The sequence below is a fragment of the Giraffa tippelskirchi genome, chromosome 3, assembly GCF_054371585.1.
Source record: "Giraffa tippelskirchi isolate mGirTip1 chromosome 3, T2T-mGirTip1v1.2.pri, whole genome shotgun sequence".
NCBI lineage: Eukaryota > Metazoa > Chordata > Mammalia > Artiodactyla > Giraffidae > Giraffa > Giraffa tippelskirchi.
The window spans coordinates 63761321-63774174 of record NC_137277.1 but is presented as its reverse complement, the minus strand read 5'-3'; the positions used below and the strand labels follow the sequence as shown (position 1 = coordinate 63774174).

General features: G+C 40.0%; 1 protein-coding gene across 2 annotated transcripts in view; it reads left to right on the top strand.

The window, feature by feature from the left end:
- HERC2 (HECT and RLD domain containing E3 ubiquitin protein ligase 2) overlaps nt 1-12854 on the top strand; it is a 249136-nt gene that overhangs the window by 190555 nt on the left and 45727 nt on the right. For both annotated transcript variants that reach the window (XM_081583082.1, XM_081583083.1), the window contains 2 exons: nt 4956-5147; nt 7845-7998. In XM_081583082.1, the coding sequence (XP_081439208.1) occupies nt 4956-5147; nt 7845-7998 (346 nt within the window). The remainder of the gene's footprint in view (nt 1-4955; nt 5148-7844; nt 7999-12854) is intronic.

The window sequence follows — 12854 nt, the reverse complement described above, 5'->3', positions numbered from 1 at the left end:
AGAGTATTGGAGCTTCAGCTTCAGCCTCAGTCCTTCCAATGAATGTTCAGGACTGGTTTCTTTTAGGATTGCATCTCTTTGCAGTCCAAGGGACTCTCAAAGAGTCTTCTCCAACACCACAGTCCAAAAGCATCAATTCTTCGGTGCTCAGCTTTCTTTATGGTGCAACTCGCACATCCATACATAACTACTGTAAAAACCATAGCTTTGACTAGATGGACCTTTGTTGGCAAAGTAATATCTCTGCTTTTTAATATGCTATCTTGGTTGGTCATAACTTTTTTCCAAGGAGCAAGCGTCTTTTAATTTCATGACTGCAGTCACTATCTGCGGTGATTTGGAGCCCAAAAAAATAAAGTCTCTCACAGTTTCCATTGTTTCCCATCTATTTGCCATGAAGTGATGAGACCTATGCCATGATCTTTATTTTTCGAATATTGTATTTTAAGTCAGCCTTTTCACTCTCTCCTTTCACTTTCATCAAAATGTTCTTTAGTTCCTCTTTGCTTTCTGCCATAAAGGTGGTATCATCTGCATATCTGAAGTTATTGATATTTCTTCCGGCAGTCTTGAGTCCAGCTTGTGCTTCATCCAGTCCAGCATTTTGCCTGATGTACTCTGCATGTAAGTTAAATAAGCAGGGTGACAATATACAGCCTTGACATACTCCCTTCCCAATTTGGAACCAGTCTGTTGTTCCATGTCCAGTTCTAACTGTTGCTTCATGACCTGCATACAGATTTCTCAGGAGGCAGGTAAGGTGATCTGGTATTCCCATCTCTTTAAGAATTTTCCAGTTACTTGTGATCCACACATCAAAGGCTTTAGCGTAGTCAGTGAAGCAGAAGTAGATGATTTTCTGCAATTCTAAGATCCAGCAGATGTGGCAATTTAATCTCTGCTTCCTCTGCCTTTTCTAAATCTAGCTTGTACATCTTGAAGTTCTCAGTTCATGTTGAAGCGTAGCTTAGAGAATATTGCACATTATTTTGCTAGCATGTGAGATGAGTACAGTTGTGCAGTAGTTTGAACATTATTTGGCATTGCCTTTCTTTGAGATTGGAATGAAAACTGACCTTTTCTAGTCTTGGCCACTGCTGAGTTTTCCAAATTTGCTGGCATATTGAGTGCAGCATTTGAATAGCATCATCTTTTAGGATTTGAACTAGCTCAACTGGAATTCCATCACCTCCACTAGCTTTGTTTGTAGTGATGCTTCCTAAGGCCCAGTTGGATTCTCACTCCATGATGTCTGGCTCTAGGTGAGTGATCACACCATCGTGGTTATCTAGGTCATTAAGATCTTTTTGTATAGTTCTTCTGTGTATTTTTGCCACCTCATCGTAATAGCGTCTGCTTCTGTTGTTTCCGTACTGTTACTTTCCTTTATTGAGCCCATCTTTGCCTGAAATGTTCTCTTGGTTTCTCTGATTTTCTTGAAGAGATCTCTAGTCTTTCCCATTTTATTGTTTTCCTCCATTTCTTTGCATTGATCACTGAGAAAGGCTTTCTTATCTCCTTTTGCTATTCTTTGGAACTCTGCATTCTGATGGGTATATCTTTTTTTTTTCTTCTTTGCCTTTCACTTCTCTTCTTTTATCAGCTATTTGTAAAGCTTCCTCAGACACCATTTTGCCTTTTTACATTTCTTTTTCTTGGGGATAGTTTTGATCATGGCTTCCTGTACAATGTTACAAACCTCCGTCCATAGTTCATCAGACAGTCTGTCTGTGAGATCTAATCCCTTGAATCTATTTGTAACTTCCACTGTTTAATCATAAGGGATTTGATTTGGTTCTTACCTAAATGGTCTAGTGGTTTTCTCTACTTTCTTCTGTTGAAGTCTGAGTTTTGCAATAAAGAGTTCGTGATCTGAGCCGCAGTCAGCTCCCAGTCTTGTTTTTGCTGACCGTATAGAGCTTCTCTGTCTTTGGCTGCAAGGAATGCAGCCAAATGGTGATGTCAGTCTGATTTCAGTATTGACTATCTGGTGGTGTCCATGTGTAGAGTCAGCTCTGGTGTTTTTGGAAGAGGGTGTTTACTATGACAAGTACATTCTCTTGGCAAAACTCTGTTACCCCTTTTGTACTCCAGGGCCTAACTTGCCTGTTGGTTTGCTTTGCTATTTTGTTAAGGATTTTTGCACCTATATCTTCTCCTGATTTGCATTAAAGCATAATACTGGCCTCCTAGATGACTTAGGCAGTGTTCCTCTTCTGTTTGTTGGGAGAATTTGTGAAAGATTGGTGTCAATTCTTTAAATATTTGGTAGAATTTTCTCTCTTCTAACATATTCTCATTATTCTTTTATTTTGTTGTTTCCTGCACAACACAGAATTCTAGATTCATCAAGATGTTTTATGCTACAGCACAGAAATCAGATATTTCTCAAAAAAATCATGGTTCTTTTTCTTGGAGAATGGTATTTCAAAGCCAAGATCTGAAACATCTTTTCTTTTCTATGGTGGGAAGTACAGTTCATCTCCTTTCTTACTGGGCAGAACTAGAAAATACATATGTATATATGTTTTCAATAAGTTATGCATGTTAATTTGTATTTTGGTATATACCTACATATATTGAAAACCACTGGTTCACAGCAGTACAGTCAGTACTAATAACTGCACAAGATTCATTCTAGTTTCTTCCTTTTCTGTATTGATCATGCTCTCCTCTGAAAGTGAGGAATCTGGCTCCTGCTGTTGACAGTTTAATAACTTCCCCTTAGGTAGCCACCTTCTCATTTGGCTGCCTCTCCTCACCCACATGGAACTCCTCCTTTCCCTGCATAGCTTGTGGCACTCAAAACCAGTCTGCCTGTGCAGGGATGTCTCCTCCTGCTTGACCCACCCCTATCCTCAATGCCAGCTGGCCCAAAGCAGGAACACTTTCCACTTGGCTTGGCTCTGTCACATTGCGGCCTCTCCCCCCTGCCCCCCCCCCATGTGGACGCCCTCCCAAGCTGACTCAGGTGCTCCTTATCCGAGACCATCTCATCCTGCTCACATGGTCTCCCTTGCCAGCATATTCACCTTGTGAACAAGCATATTATTTTCAATTACATTTGGAACTCTTAATTTATTATGCTGTTACTAGTGACAAAAAATATGCTGTGGAAAATATTCATAACCTGTAGTAATAAGAAAATTGATATTTGTAAATTAGATATCTGGACTCAACTTGTGATATTTGGCAGTCTCCTGGGGTGAGGTCTTAATGCAGAAATTAATCTGAATTATGCAAAATTTTTTCTTTTAGGTAGAAGAAAGATGGTATAATTTCTTTCTTACCAATTTATTTATGAGGCATAGGTATTACCCAGATTATAGCCTGAAATTACTATCATTTCAATTTTGTTTGATTCATTAATAACAGGCAAGTAATTTTCATGTTAGTTTTGGGCACAGTGGTCAAGAATCCACCTGCTAATGCAGGAGACACAAGAGATGCAGATTTGATCCCTGGGTTGGGAAGATTCCCTGGAAGATGACATGGCAACGCACTCCAGTATGCTTGCCTGGGAAATCCCATGGACAGAGGAGCCTGTCAGGCTATATAGTCCATGGGGTCGGAAAAGAGTCAGACATGACTTAGTGACTAAACAACAGCAAGGTTATGCAGCTAGTGATTTTATTTTTCAGCAATTCCTTTGGATTTGTTCTCTATGTTTTTTTTTTTTTTTTACTTAAATAACCCCACCAAAAAATGTTTGATATTGTTTCAAATAAGACCAAAGATGTTATATATGATTAATACATTCCACTGAATGTTTTTGCTGGTCTTCAGTGAATGAGTTTCTGGAGTGTCTTCGTTTCTGATGCACTTCACTTGCTGATTCCTTGTGTCTTCACTTGAAGGTGGGAGCAGGGTCTGTTTCTTTTAAGGGAGAACCCATGGTCCTGCCTCAGAGCTATGGTTTCCAGGGCCAACTTGAGCATTGGTGGAATCTGCACATTGTTCGGATCACATTCCCCTTAAGATTCCTAAGTGGGGCTTGTGCTTTCCCTGGCTTATTTCTGCTTCTGAAAACCACTGACAGTGATTTCACTGAGATCCAGAAAGCAAGAGAGAAGAGAAGAGACGTTTGTGGCATCTTGTCCTTTCCCTGGAGAGCTGGCCTCTGCCTAGGAATCAGGAAGGGCTCAGGTCTCTGATACCCACTCCCTCTAAGCTCAGAAGCTGTTGGATTTCCCTGTTACTTTCTGTAAGCCAGACCACACTGCCAACCTTCAAGAGGCTCCTTTGTGGTGGCAGCAGGCTGTGGGGTGATTGTCCTGGGCAGGAAACCCTCATGACGTGGGATTGTGACGGGTCAGTGATGCTGTCACAGGCAAACAAGCAATTCCTTTTTCTGCTGATGTGGAAAGAGGTAAATAATCACAGGTGTGGTTTGTTTTAACTGACATACTGTGAATGAGAAGTAAAAGGGGAATACTGAGAAGACTGTTTATTTCCTTCTTGACAGTACCTAAGAAACAAGAGATTATGAGCAATGTTTATATGTCAATAAGTCTGTTAAGTAAAATTCTGAGAAAGAATTACGGAGAGAATCTAGGCAAAAGATGTAAAAGTATAGTGTACAAATGCAGTTGATAGAAGACTCCCAAACATACCCTGTGGTGATAGATTTTACATGGTAAGATTTCATTTGAAGTCCCCCCTTGAAACACACCTCAGATATGGAGTTGGTCACAGTATAAACTGTCATTTCTTTATAGTTTAGGCATTCATTTTGACAGCTGCTGTTGGTAATTTGTAAAATAGTTAACTGATTTTGAAAGCGTAGTACATGGTGATACAGATTTTAGGGGCTTGTTATTTCTTATTCTAGTATTTCATGGTCTTAAATACCTCAGAAAGTTCCTTGTTCGTCATTGGTAATATGTATCCTTTGAGTTCATGACTGTTTGTCTCTTAATATATGATTCCTCATTTTAATTGTCGAACTTTTTTAGGATGTTGAAAGCCAGAATAAAGCGTCAGGCCCAGAACTTCAGTCCTTGGATGAATTCACTAGTTTGTTAGTTGTGGACGACACGCGTGTCATGGTGGACCTGCTCAAGCTGTCTGTGTGTGGCCGGGCGGGGGACAAGGGCAGGGACGTGCTTTCTGCTGTGCTGTCTGGCATGGGCACTGCCTACCCACAGGTGAGCTGCGGGTGGGCGGGTGGGCTGGAGGTGCTGCTGCTGTCTTGTGCTTGAAGGACTTCTAGTAGAAATGAGTCCATTCTCTATCGTCTGTGCTGAGTTGCTCCTCAGTTTGCCTTTTAACATTGTTTTAATATTTTAGAATTTAGAAATTTCTAGTTTATGCAAAGTCAGATCTGCCAAATGTTTTCATTTATGGCTTCTGGATTTTGTATTATGCTGTAAATATGGTATGAGCATGACATTGTTTAAGAAATCCTCTCAGGTTTCTTTTAATCATTTTTGTTTTCATGTTATTTTTTTATTGGAATATAATTGCTTTACAATGTTGTATTAGTTTTTGTTATACCAACATCATGAATCAGCCATATATATATATATATATATATATCCCCTCCCTCTTGAGCTTCCCTCCCACCACCTCATCCCACCTCTCTAGGTCACCACAGAGCACCAGGCTGAGCTTCATTTGTTATTATATTTACCTTTTTGAACCATCTGGAATTTATCTTGATATAGGGGATAAAGTAGGGATTCAGCTTTACTTTTTCCTAGACGGCAAACATGTTGCAGCAACACAATTTATTGACTAAATCCATCTTCTTCCCAGTGACTTGAAGGCCACTCTTATTGTATTGTAAACTTCTGTACTTATTTGGGTCCTTTATAGACTTTTTTTGGTTCCATTGTTCTAGTTTTTATGCTTTACTATCACAGTATTTTAACTATTAACTATTTAAAGTAGATTCTGATATTTGGTAGCACTGGGCCCTGTGGTATTTTCTGCCATGATGACAGTCTATACCAGAGCCATCCAGTGTGGTGACTCCTAGCCTCATGTGGCTCTTGAGCTCGTGAAATGCAGCTGGTGCACCTGAGGCCCTGATGTTGCCACTGTATTTCACGTCAAGCTTGAACAGCCTCACGTGGCTAATGTAGGGCATCAAGTCAATATCATACCAGTGTACCTTAGAAGTAGAACTAATCAGTTCTGAAGTCCTTGGGCTCTCTTAAGGACCCTTGTTGTTTATCAGCAGCCTTACTCTGCCTCTTCAGAACTGGCTGTGTCAGGGAGTCTGATGCCACGTGCCCTGTGCAGATGTAACACCTGTGTTTGATTTCCATATCACCACCACCAAAACCATAATGTACTTAGGAATGGTTGAGTGTTCTTGAAATCATAGTAAATGATTTGGTAGATGTTTTAGGGGCTTGTTATTTCTTAATCATAATCAGGAAGAACTGAAAGGTTATAGGTTTCCTACTTCGTAGTTTTTCAAGGCAAGTTAACTTGGCATAATTCTGAGAGATTAAATCAAAGTGGATTTCCATAAGCAAAGTATTAATGTTTTTACAAGTGTATTGCTTTTGTGAGAGGAAAAGATGGAATGAGAATGTGGATTTAAAGTAATAATACCTAGAATTTGTTGTATACATATCTTCCAGACTTGGTTCTTGGTGCATTCTCTTAGTACAGAGCACAGGCTTTCTGAAGCTCTCAGTGGTTGTTACTCCCTCAAAGACACTCACGTTTCTGGTGGATGGGAGAAATGATTGTGAACTCTGAGTGCTCTGAGGGCAGAACCACATCTATGACCCCTCTGGCACCCTCTTCTCAGAGTTTATTTGTCTCTCCTGGGGGTACTGGCTGTCTTTGCAGAAGAAGGTGTTAAAGCCCAGAAGACCCCTGCTGGGCTGTGCATTAGGAGTTAGATAACATCAGCATTTCAAATTCAAGGGGAGACAGAAACAGAGATGGGGATTTTCTTCCAACTTTCCTGGCCAGTGGCAGGATGCTATTCTTATGTCCTACCCTGATCTAGTATTTGAGACTCTTTAAATAAGAGAAACTTTTGCATTCATAATTATAAAACCTAAATTATGGCAATGATTATAGTTTGTCATTAATGAAACTTCTTACTAAGATAATCTTTGTTATCTAAATACAAGGAAAAATAGATTAAAATAATCATTTCTGAAAAAATAGAGAATGGTTTCATTACGTTTTTTTAAATTTAAAAACTTTGGAAGTTAATATGTTATTACTGTAACAATGTATTGTTTGTTTTTTAAAATAGCAATCAAAATATAATCACAGTATTGACCATTTAAATGGTGTGAATCACTAAAATTTTGAAATGAAATCTGAACATTATGGATTGTTGGGCAAGTATGGTATGGGGGCTGACCCTGAATGTCTTGGGTCAGGAGACACCCCTGGTTGTCTCATTTCAGGTACTGTCTACCACTGTTCAGCCTGGACAGCTGGGTTGCTCCTCTCCATTCCTGCCCCTCTTGCTTGACCCCCATGCCTTCTAGGATCTTGGTCATTTTTATCACCTTCTGCTCCTTGCTTGAAAGTTTTGTTCCTGGACAGATTTTCCTCACTAGGACATAACCTTGTCTTGATGTGAAGAGGAAGTGTTGAAATCACAGGTGTTTCATTTCATCAGTTGGCATGTATTGGGTGTTTTGTGTGTCAGGGGCTTCCTTATTACTTGTACATAGATCCCTCCAAGCTTCACGGCACCCCTGCGAGCTCTGCTATCATGATTTTATCGGTGAGGAAACTGAGCCCTGATTTAAACTAGATTTCTCAAAACTCCCAAGCTCTCCATGCCCCCGTCCCTATGGAAAGAACTGAACCAGGCAGTCATCCTGATGTCTTCCTGCTTTGTCCCCTGCTTCCCCCCACAGGTGGCAGATATGTTGTTGGAGCTCTGTGTCACTGAATTGGAGGATGTGGCCACAGACTCACAGAGTGGCCGCCTGTCCTCTCAGCCTGTGGTGGTGGAGAGTAGCCATCCCTACACTGATGACACCTCGTCCAGCGGCACAGTGAAGATACCAGGTACTGAGGGCTGGCCCCAGGGAGACAAGGGTCATCTAAAAGCTGCCTGTAGAACAGCTTCATTTCTGCCATTGCATCACTTGAAGCAGCCATCCTTGTTTTACAGAAAAAAAGCTACAGAATTGCTTTAGAGTCACTTTTCCCACCTTTTCTAGACACCTCACTTACCCTAAACATGATACAGGAAACTATGCAAAGTAAATGTTTAGCTTAATGCTTACTAGGTGGATGCCTTAGTTGCCAAAACTCAGATGTAGAAGTAGTCTTCTCTCTGTTCCCAGAAGCCCTCCTTTTGTCGCCCCCTCTAATGTGACACTGTCCTGGCTTGTATTTCTGGACAGTTTCTATTACCCAAGTGTGCATTCTCATCTTAACTCTCTTAATTAAATAATTTCCATCTTTTAAGTATCTTTTAACCTGTAGTTTCTTCCTTTTTTTTCAATAATTCATCCCTGCTGCACTTTCACCTGTTCCTCAGTCCTGTCTTTCTACAGATTACTCCTGATTCATCAGCTTGATTAGTTCAGCCAGACCCTCTGACAGGACCATTAGTGTTTGTGATCCAGCATCTGGAAGCATCTAGTATCTGCTTGTCTCTCCTTTAGTGATGGCAGCAGCTACTGATGCTCATTGCCTGAGGCCATTAAATCCATTGGTGGTTGCAAAATGGTGCTATTCTAATTATTTCATTTCTTTCTTATTTATTAGCTGCTGCTGCTAAGTCGCTTCAGTCGTGTTCGACTCTGTGCGACCCCATAGACGGCAGCCCACCAGGCTCCGCCGTCCCTGGGATTCTCCAGGCAAGAATACTGGAGTGGGTTGCCATTTCCTTCTCCAGTGCATGAAAGGGAAAAGTGAAAGTGAAGTTGCTCAGTCGTGTCTAACTCTTAGCAACCCCATGGACTGTAGCCTGCCAGGCTCCTCCATCCATTTGCCAGGGATTTTCCAGGCAAGAGTACTGGAGTGGGGTGCCATTGCCTTCTCCGATTTATTAGCTAGATTACTTTATATAGGGACATTTTCCCTGATCCTTTGGTTGGTTACCCAGGAGTACTGTTTGTATAAGAAAGGCAGGATAAAAGCTTGATTCTTTTCTTCTTTTTACATTTTCACGAGAATGAACACATCATTCTTTGAAGGTGACCAGTTATTTTGGGTTTTTTTGTTGGCTGTGCCTCACAGCTTGTGGGATCTTAGTTTCCTGACCAGAGACTGAACCCGGACTGACAGATGGCGAAAGCACCAAGTTCTTAACACTAGATAGTCAGAAAATTAACTATTTTTTCTTTTATATCATGAACCCATGGATTTAAACGTGTATGATGGGCTTTAATCCATTATGACTATTGTTCTATTGAAGCTCAAATTATCCCATCTCCAGATGTTGAGCTCCTTGCTGTGTTTGGCTCTGGGCAGTGATTCTTATGGTCCAGTGGTAACTTCCTTGTAGTCTGATAAGATGAGATGCTTTAGGCTTGTCATATAGTTTCTCCTCTCCACCTGGAATCTACCCTGGTGTCTTTTAGTGGAGATGGCATTTTAGATCACTGGGCTGTTGTTGTTTCTAGACTTTCTCAGTGGATAGAGACAGGGTAAATGAGTGGACAGTCAAACAGACTGACTGCCTGACTGACCAACTTTCTTTTGAGTTCATAATGATATGATAGATCCAAATTCAGAATTACACATTTCTATTCATACTTAACCTCTTCTGTTATGTCTGTGTTTCTTTTCTCCCCCAAAATCCTGGTTCTAAGACAGAGGAATGATAGAATTAGAATATCTCATAATTACTTATTTGCTTTATTCCACATCTCAGGCACAAAAGACTCAAGGTACTAGTCTAATACTACCAGATATGTATATGGTTACTGAAAATAGTTAACAAAATTTTTTCTTGGTTTCTTGCTCTCTTCATTGTTGCAGTTTGATTAGATTGGTCATACTATAAATCCCAGAGCATAACAGCTATTGCATACTCTGCTTTCTTCCTGTTAATCTTCATTTAGTTCTAGTTGTCTCCTTCCTTACTATGATTGTCTGAAGCTCACTCTCTTGTCAGTTCCTCAGCAAGGCTCAGAGGATGACAGTCCCGACATGAGTCAACTTGTTCTAAGAGTTGGTTGCCCACATTTGAAAGTTAGTTTTATTGAATAGCATATTTTCCTCCTGTAAAAGTTGGTTGTTGTAAGTGTTATAAGTGACATTCTCAGATCAGGGTTGGTGCCCCTTTAAAATGTTTGATAGTTTCTAGTCTTGTCTTTCAAGACAGTTTTTTTTGCAGTAAGTTTGTGGTATTTGTTTGCAGCCTTGTTTCAATTTTCTTTTTCATGGATATGTGATTGTTATCTTATGTTGGATGCCTTTTAGAGTCAATATTGGCTACTTCCTTTTCTCCTGTTTGTCTCAAAGCATATCTGTTGTATTTATTTGCCCCTGTGTTCTTTCTAATTTAATTTTCATTTCCAAATTTAAACAAATTCTTTACTAAATTTTATCATTTAGTGTTTTGTCCTAATTCTTATTTATATTGTTCTTTCATATCGTGTATCATTTTCCTAATTTCTTTTAGCTTGGTTTGAAATAATAGATTATATTTTTCATGTGTTTTGTGGGCACATCTTTCTGGCTTGCTTTCATTGTCTATAGGAGAATGTTATTCTGTTCTTATTCTCTCTTTGGTAATAATAACTTTATATTGTATTTGATCTCGATACTTTTATCCTGATCATTTTTATGTGAAATTAGTTTTCTTAAACTTTTAGAATGAGATGGGATTGACAAAAGCTTCTTTAACTTTGAACTCTTACTCTCTCATAGTAGAAATTAAGCAAAAGATGATTCCACTCAGCAGTTACCTAAGACAAAGTCTAATATACCTCTTCTTCTTTTCTGTTTTCTCTCTTACTTGATAACCAGTCTGCCAGCAAGTCCTAACATTTCTACTTTAAAAATATATTTCAGATTCAGCCATTTATCACCATTCCAAATCATTCTGGGCCTAACCATCTAGTTTCACCTGGTTTATTATACTAACTCATATACTAGTATAATATAAACGTTCTGCTTCTACTTCTCACCTTCTGTGTCTCCCAGAATCAACTCCTTACATGACAACCAGAGAGATTCTCTTAAAGTGAGTCAGAATATACTGGTACTCTGTTTAAAATCTGCCAGTGCACCCCAGTAACCTTAAAATAGGACTCAGATCCTTGATGGTGGCCTGTGCAACTTCCCATGAACCTTGTTTGCCTCTCCAACAGCATTCTCTTCCTCTTTACCTGTCTCTCCTGGCCCCTCCACATCATCTTTTATGGCAGCCCTTAAATATGTTCCAGGTATAGGCCATTTGTCTCACTTTGTACTTGCCATCTGCCTGAAATAGTATTCTCGTAGGCAGTTAGTTACGGATTTCTGATCATATCTCCTCTGTGGAGGGAATCCTTTCCTTGCTACCATATACCAGAACAGCCTATACCAGATGGTAGGTAGTCTTGTTGAAATCTTCTGTATCTTTACAGATTTTTCTATTTGTTCTGTCAGTTGTTGAAGGCTAAATTTTGAAATGCCCAGTTGTAATCGTGGATTTGCCTACTTTTTTCATTTATATTTGTTTTTCTGTCATGTGTTTTGGGGCTTTGTTCAGACCTAAAAGAAGCAGAAGAGATTAACAGACAGCAAGAATACACAGAAGAACTATACGAAAAAGGTCTAAGGACCCAGAGTCATTGTTATCATATTTTCCTTTGTTATCATGTTTTCACTGTTTTCTTGAATTCTTTGAACATATTTATTATAGTTTTGAAGTCATTGCCCACTCAGTTCAGCATCTGGCCCATTAAGATCAGTTTCTGTTGCCTGATTTTCTTCCCGAGTATGGCTCACATTTTTCAGTATTTCTGCATATCTCCTTATATTTTGTTGAAAACTGGACATTTTAGATTCTGTTGTGTCACTTGGATTCTAAGCTTTTAAAAAAGATTTGTAATTGTTGCTGGGTTTCTATGGTTGTTTTGTGTGTTTCTTTTGTAAGATGCCTGGAATTACTCTCTAAAATCTCTCCCCTGCGTCACATATCCATTGATATCCTAGCTTACTTTTTTATTTTGATTTTTGTTTTCTAGCCTAACTTCTAGACTTTGTTCCATATCTGCTTGATTTAGCCTGCTCATTTCCCCATCTGTGGATGGATCTCTGTGGGTGGAAGCAAGGGAGGGCATGGAAGTTAGTGTTTTGGCAGTTTTCCTGTGTATGTATGGGTGCGCATGCATGCGCGCGTGCACACGCACAGCCAACTCTCCGTTTTCTTGAGGACATGTGCCTCGAGTCACCCAGACCTCCATGACGTCCTCATTGAGCCCTTCTTTGTTCTCTGACTTCCAGAATCTTCTTGTTAGATTTCTGGCTAGTTCTCATGTCTGGCACCCCCTAGCCACACCACATTCTCGAACCAGCAGAGATGCAAGCTTTTTTGTATGTCCTCAGTTACCCTCCCTACTCTCGGACTTTTAGGATCTCTGCCCAGGCACTGCCCCTGCTCTACACCAGTTAGCATGAGGTCACTGGAGACAGAGTCCCATCCTGGTAAAGTTGAGCTGCAGCTGCACAGGGCAACGCTAGGCGAGAACACATAGGCTCTCACTGTCCCTACCTGAGTTGGGCAGTTTTTCCGTGAATGAACTCTTCTCAGTTTGTTGTTTGCCTTGAATTGATTTGAAGAGCCCTGTAATCATTGGCTTCTTACTATTTTGAGTGATTTTATAGTTGTTTTGCCAACCTCTTCCCTCCACCATAACCCAGGTCATACCCTTCACTGATTCTTTTCTAAGCTAATCTGTCCCAGAGAAAACTCTAGG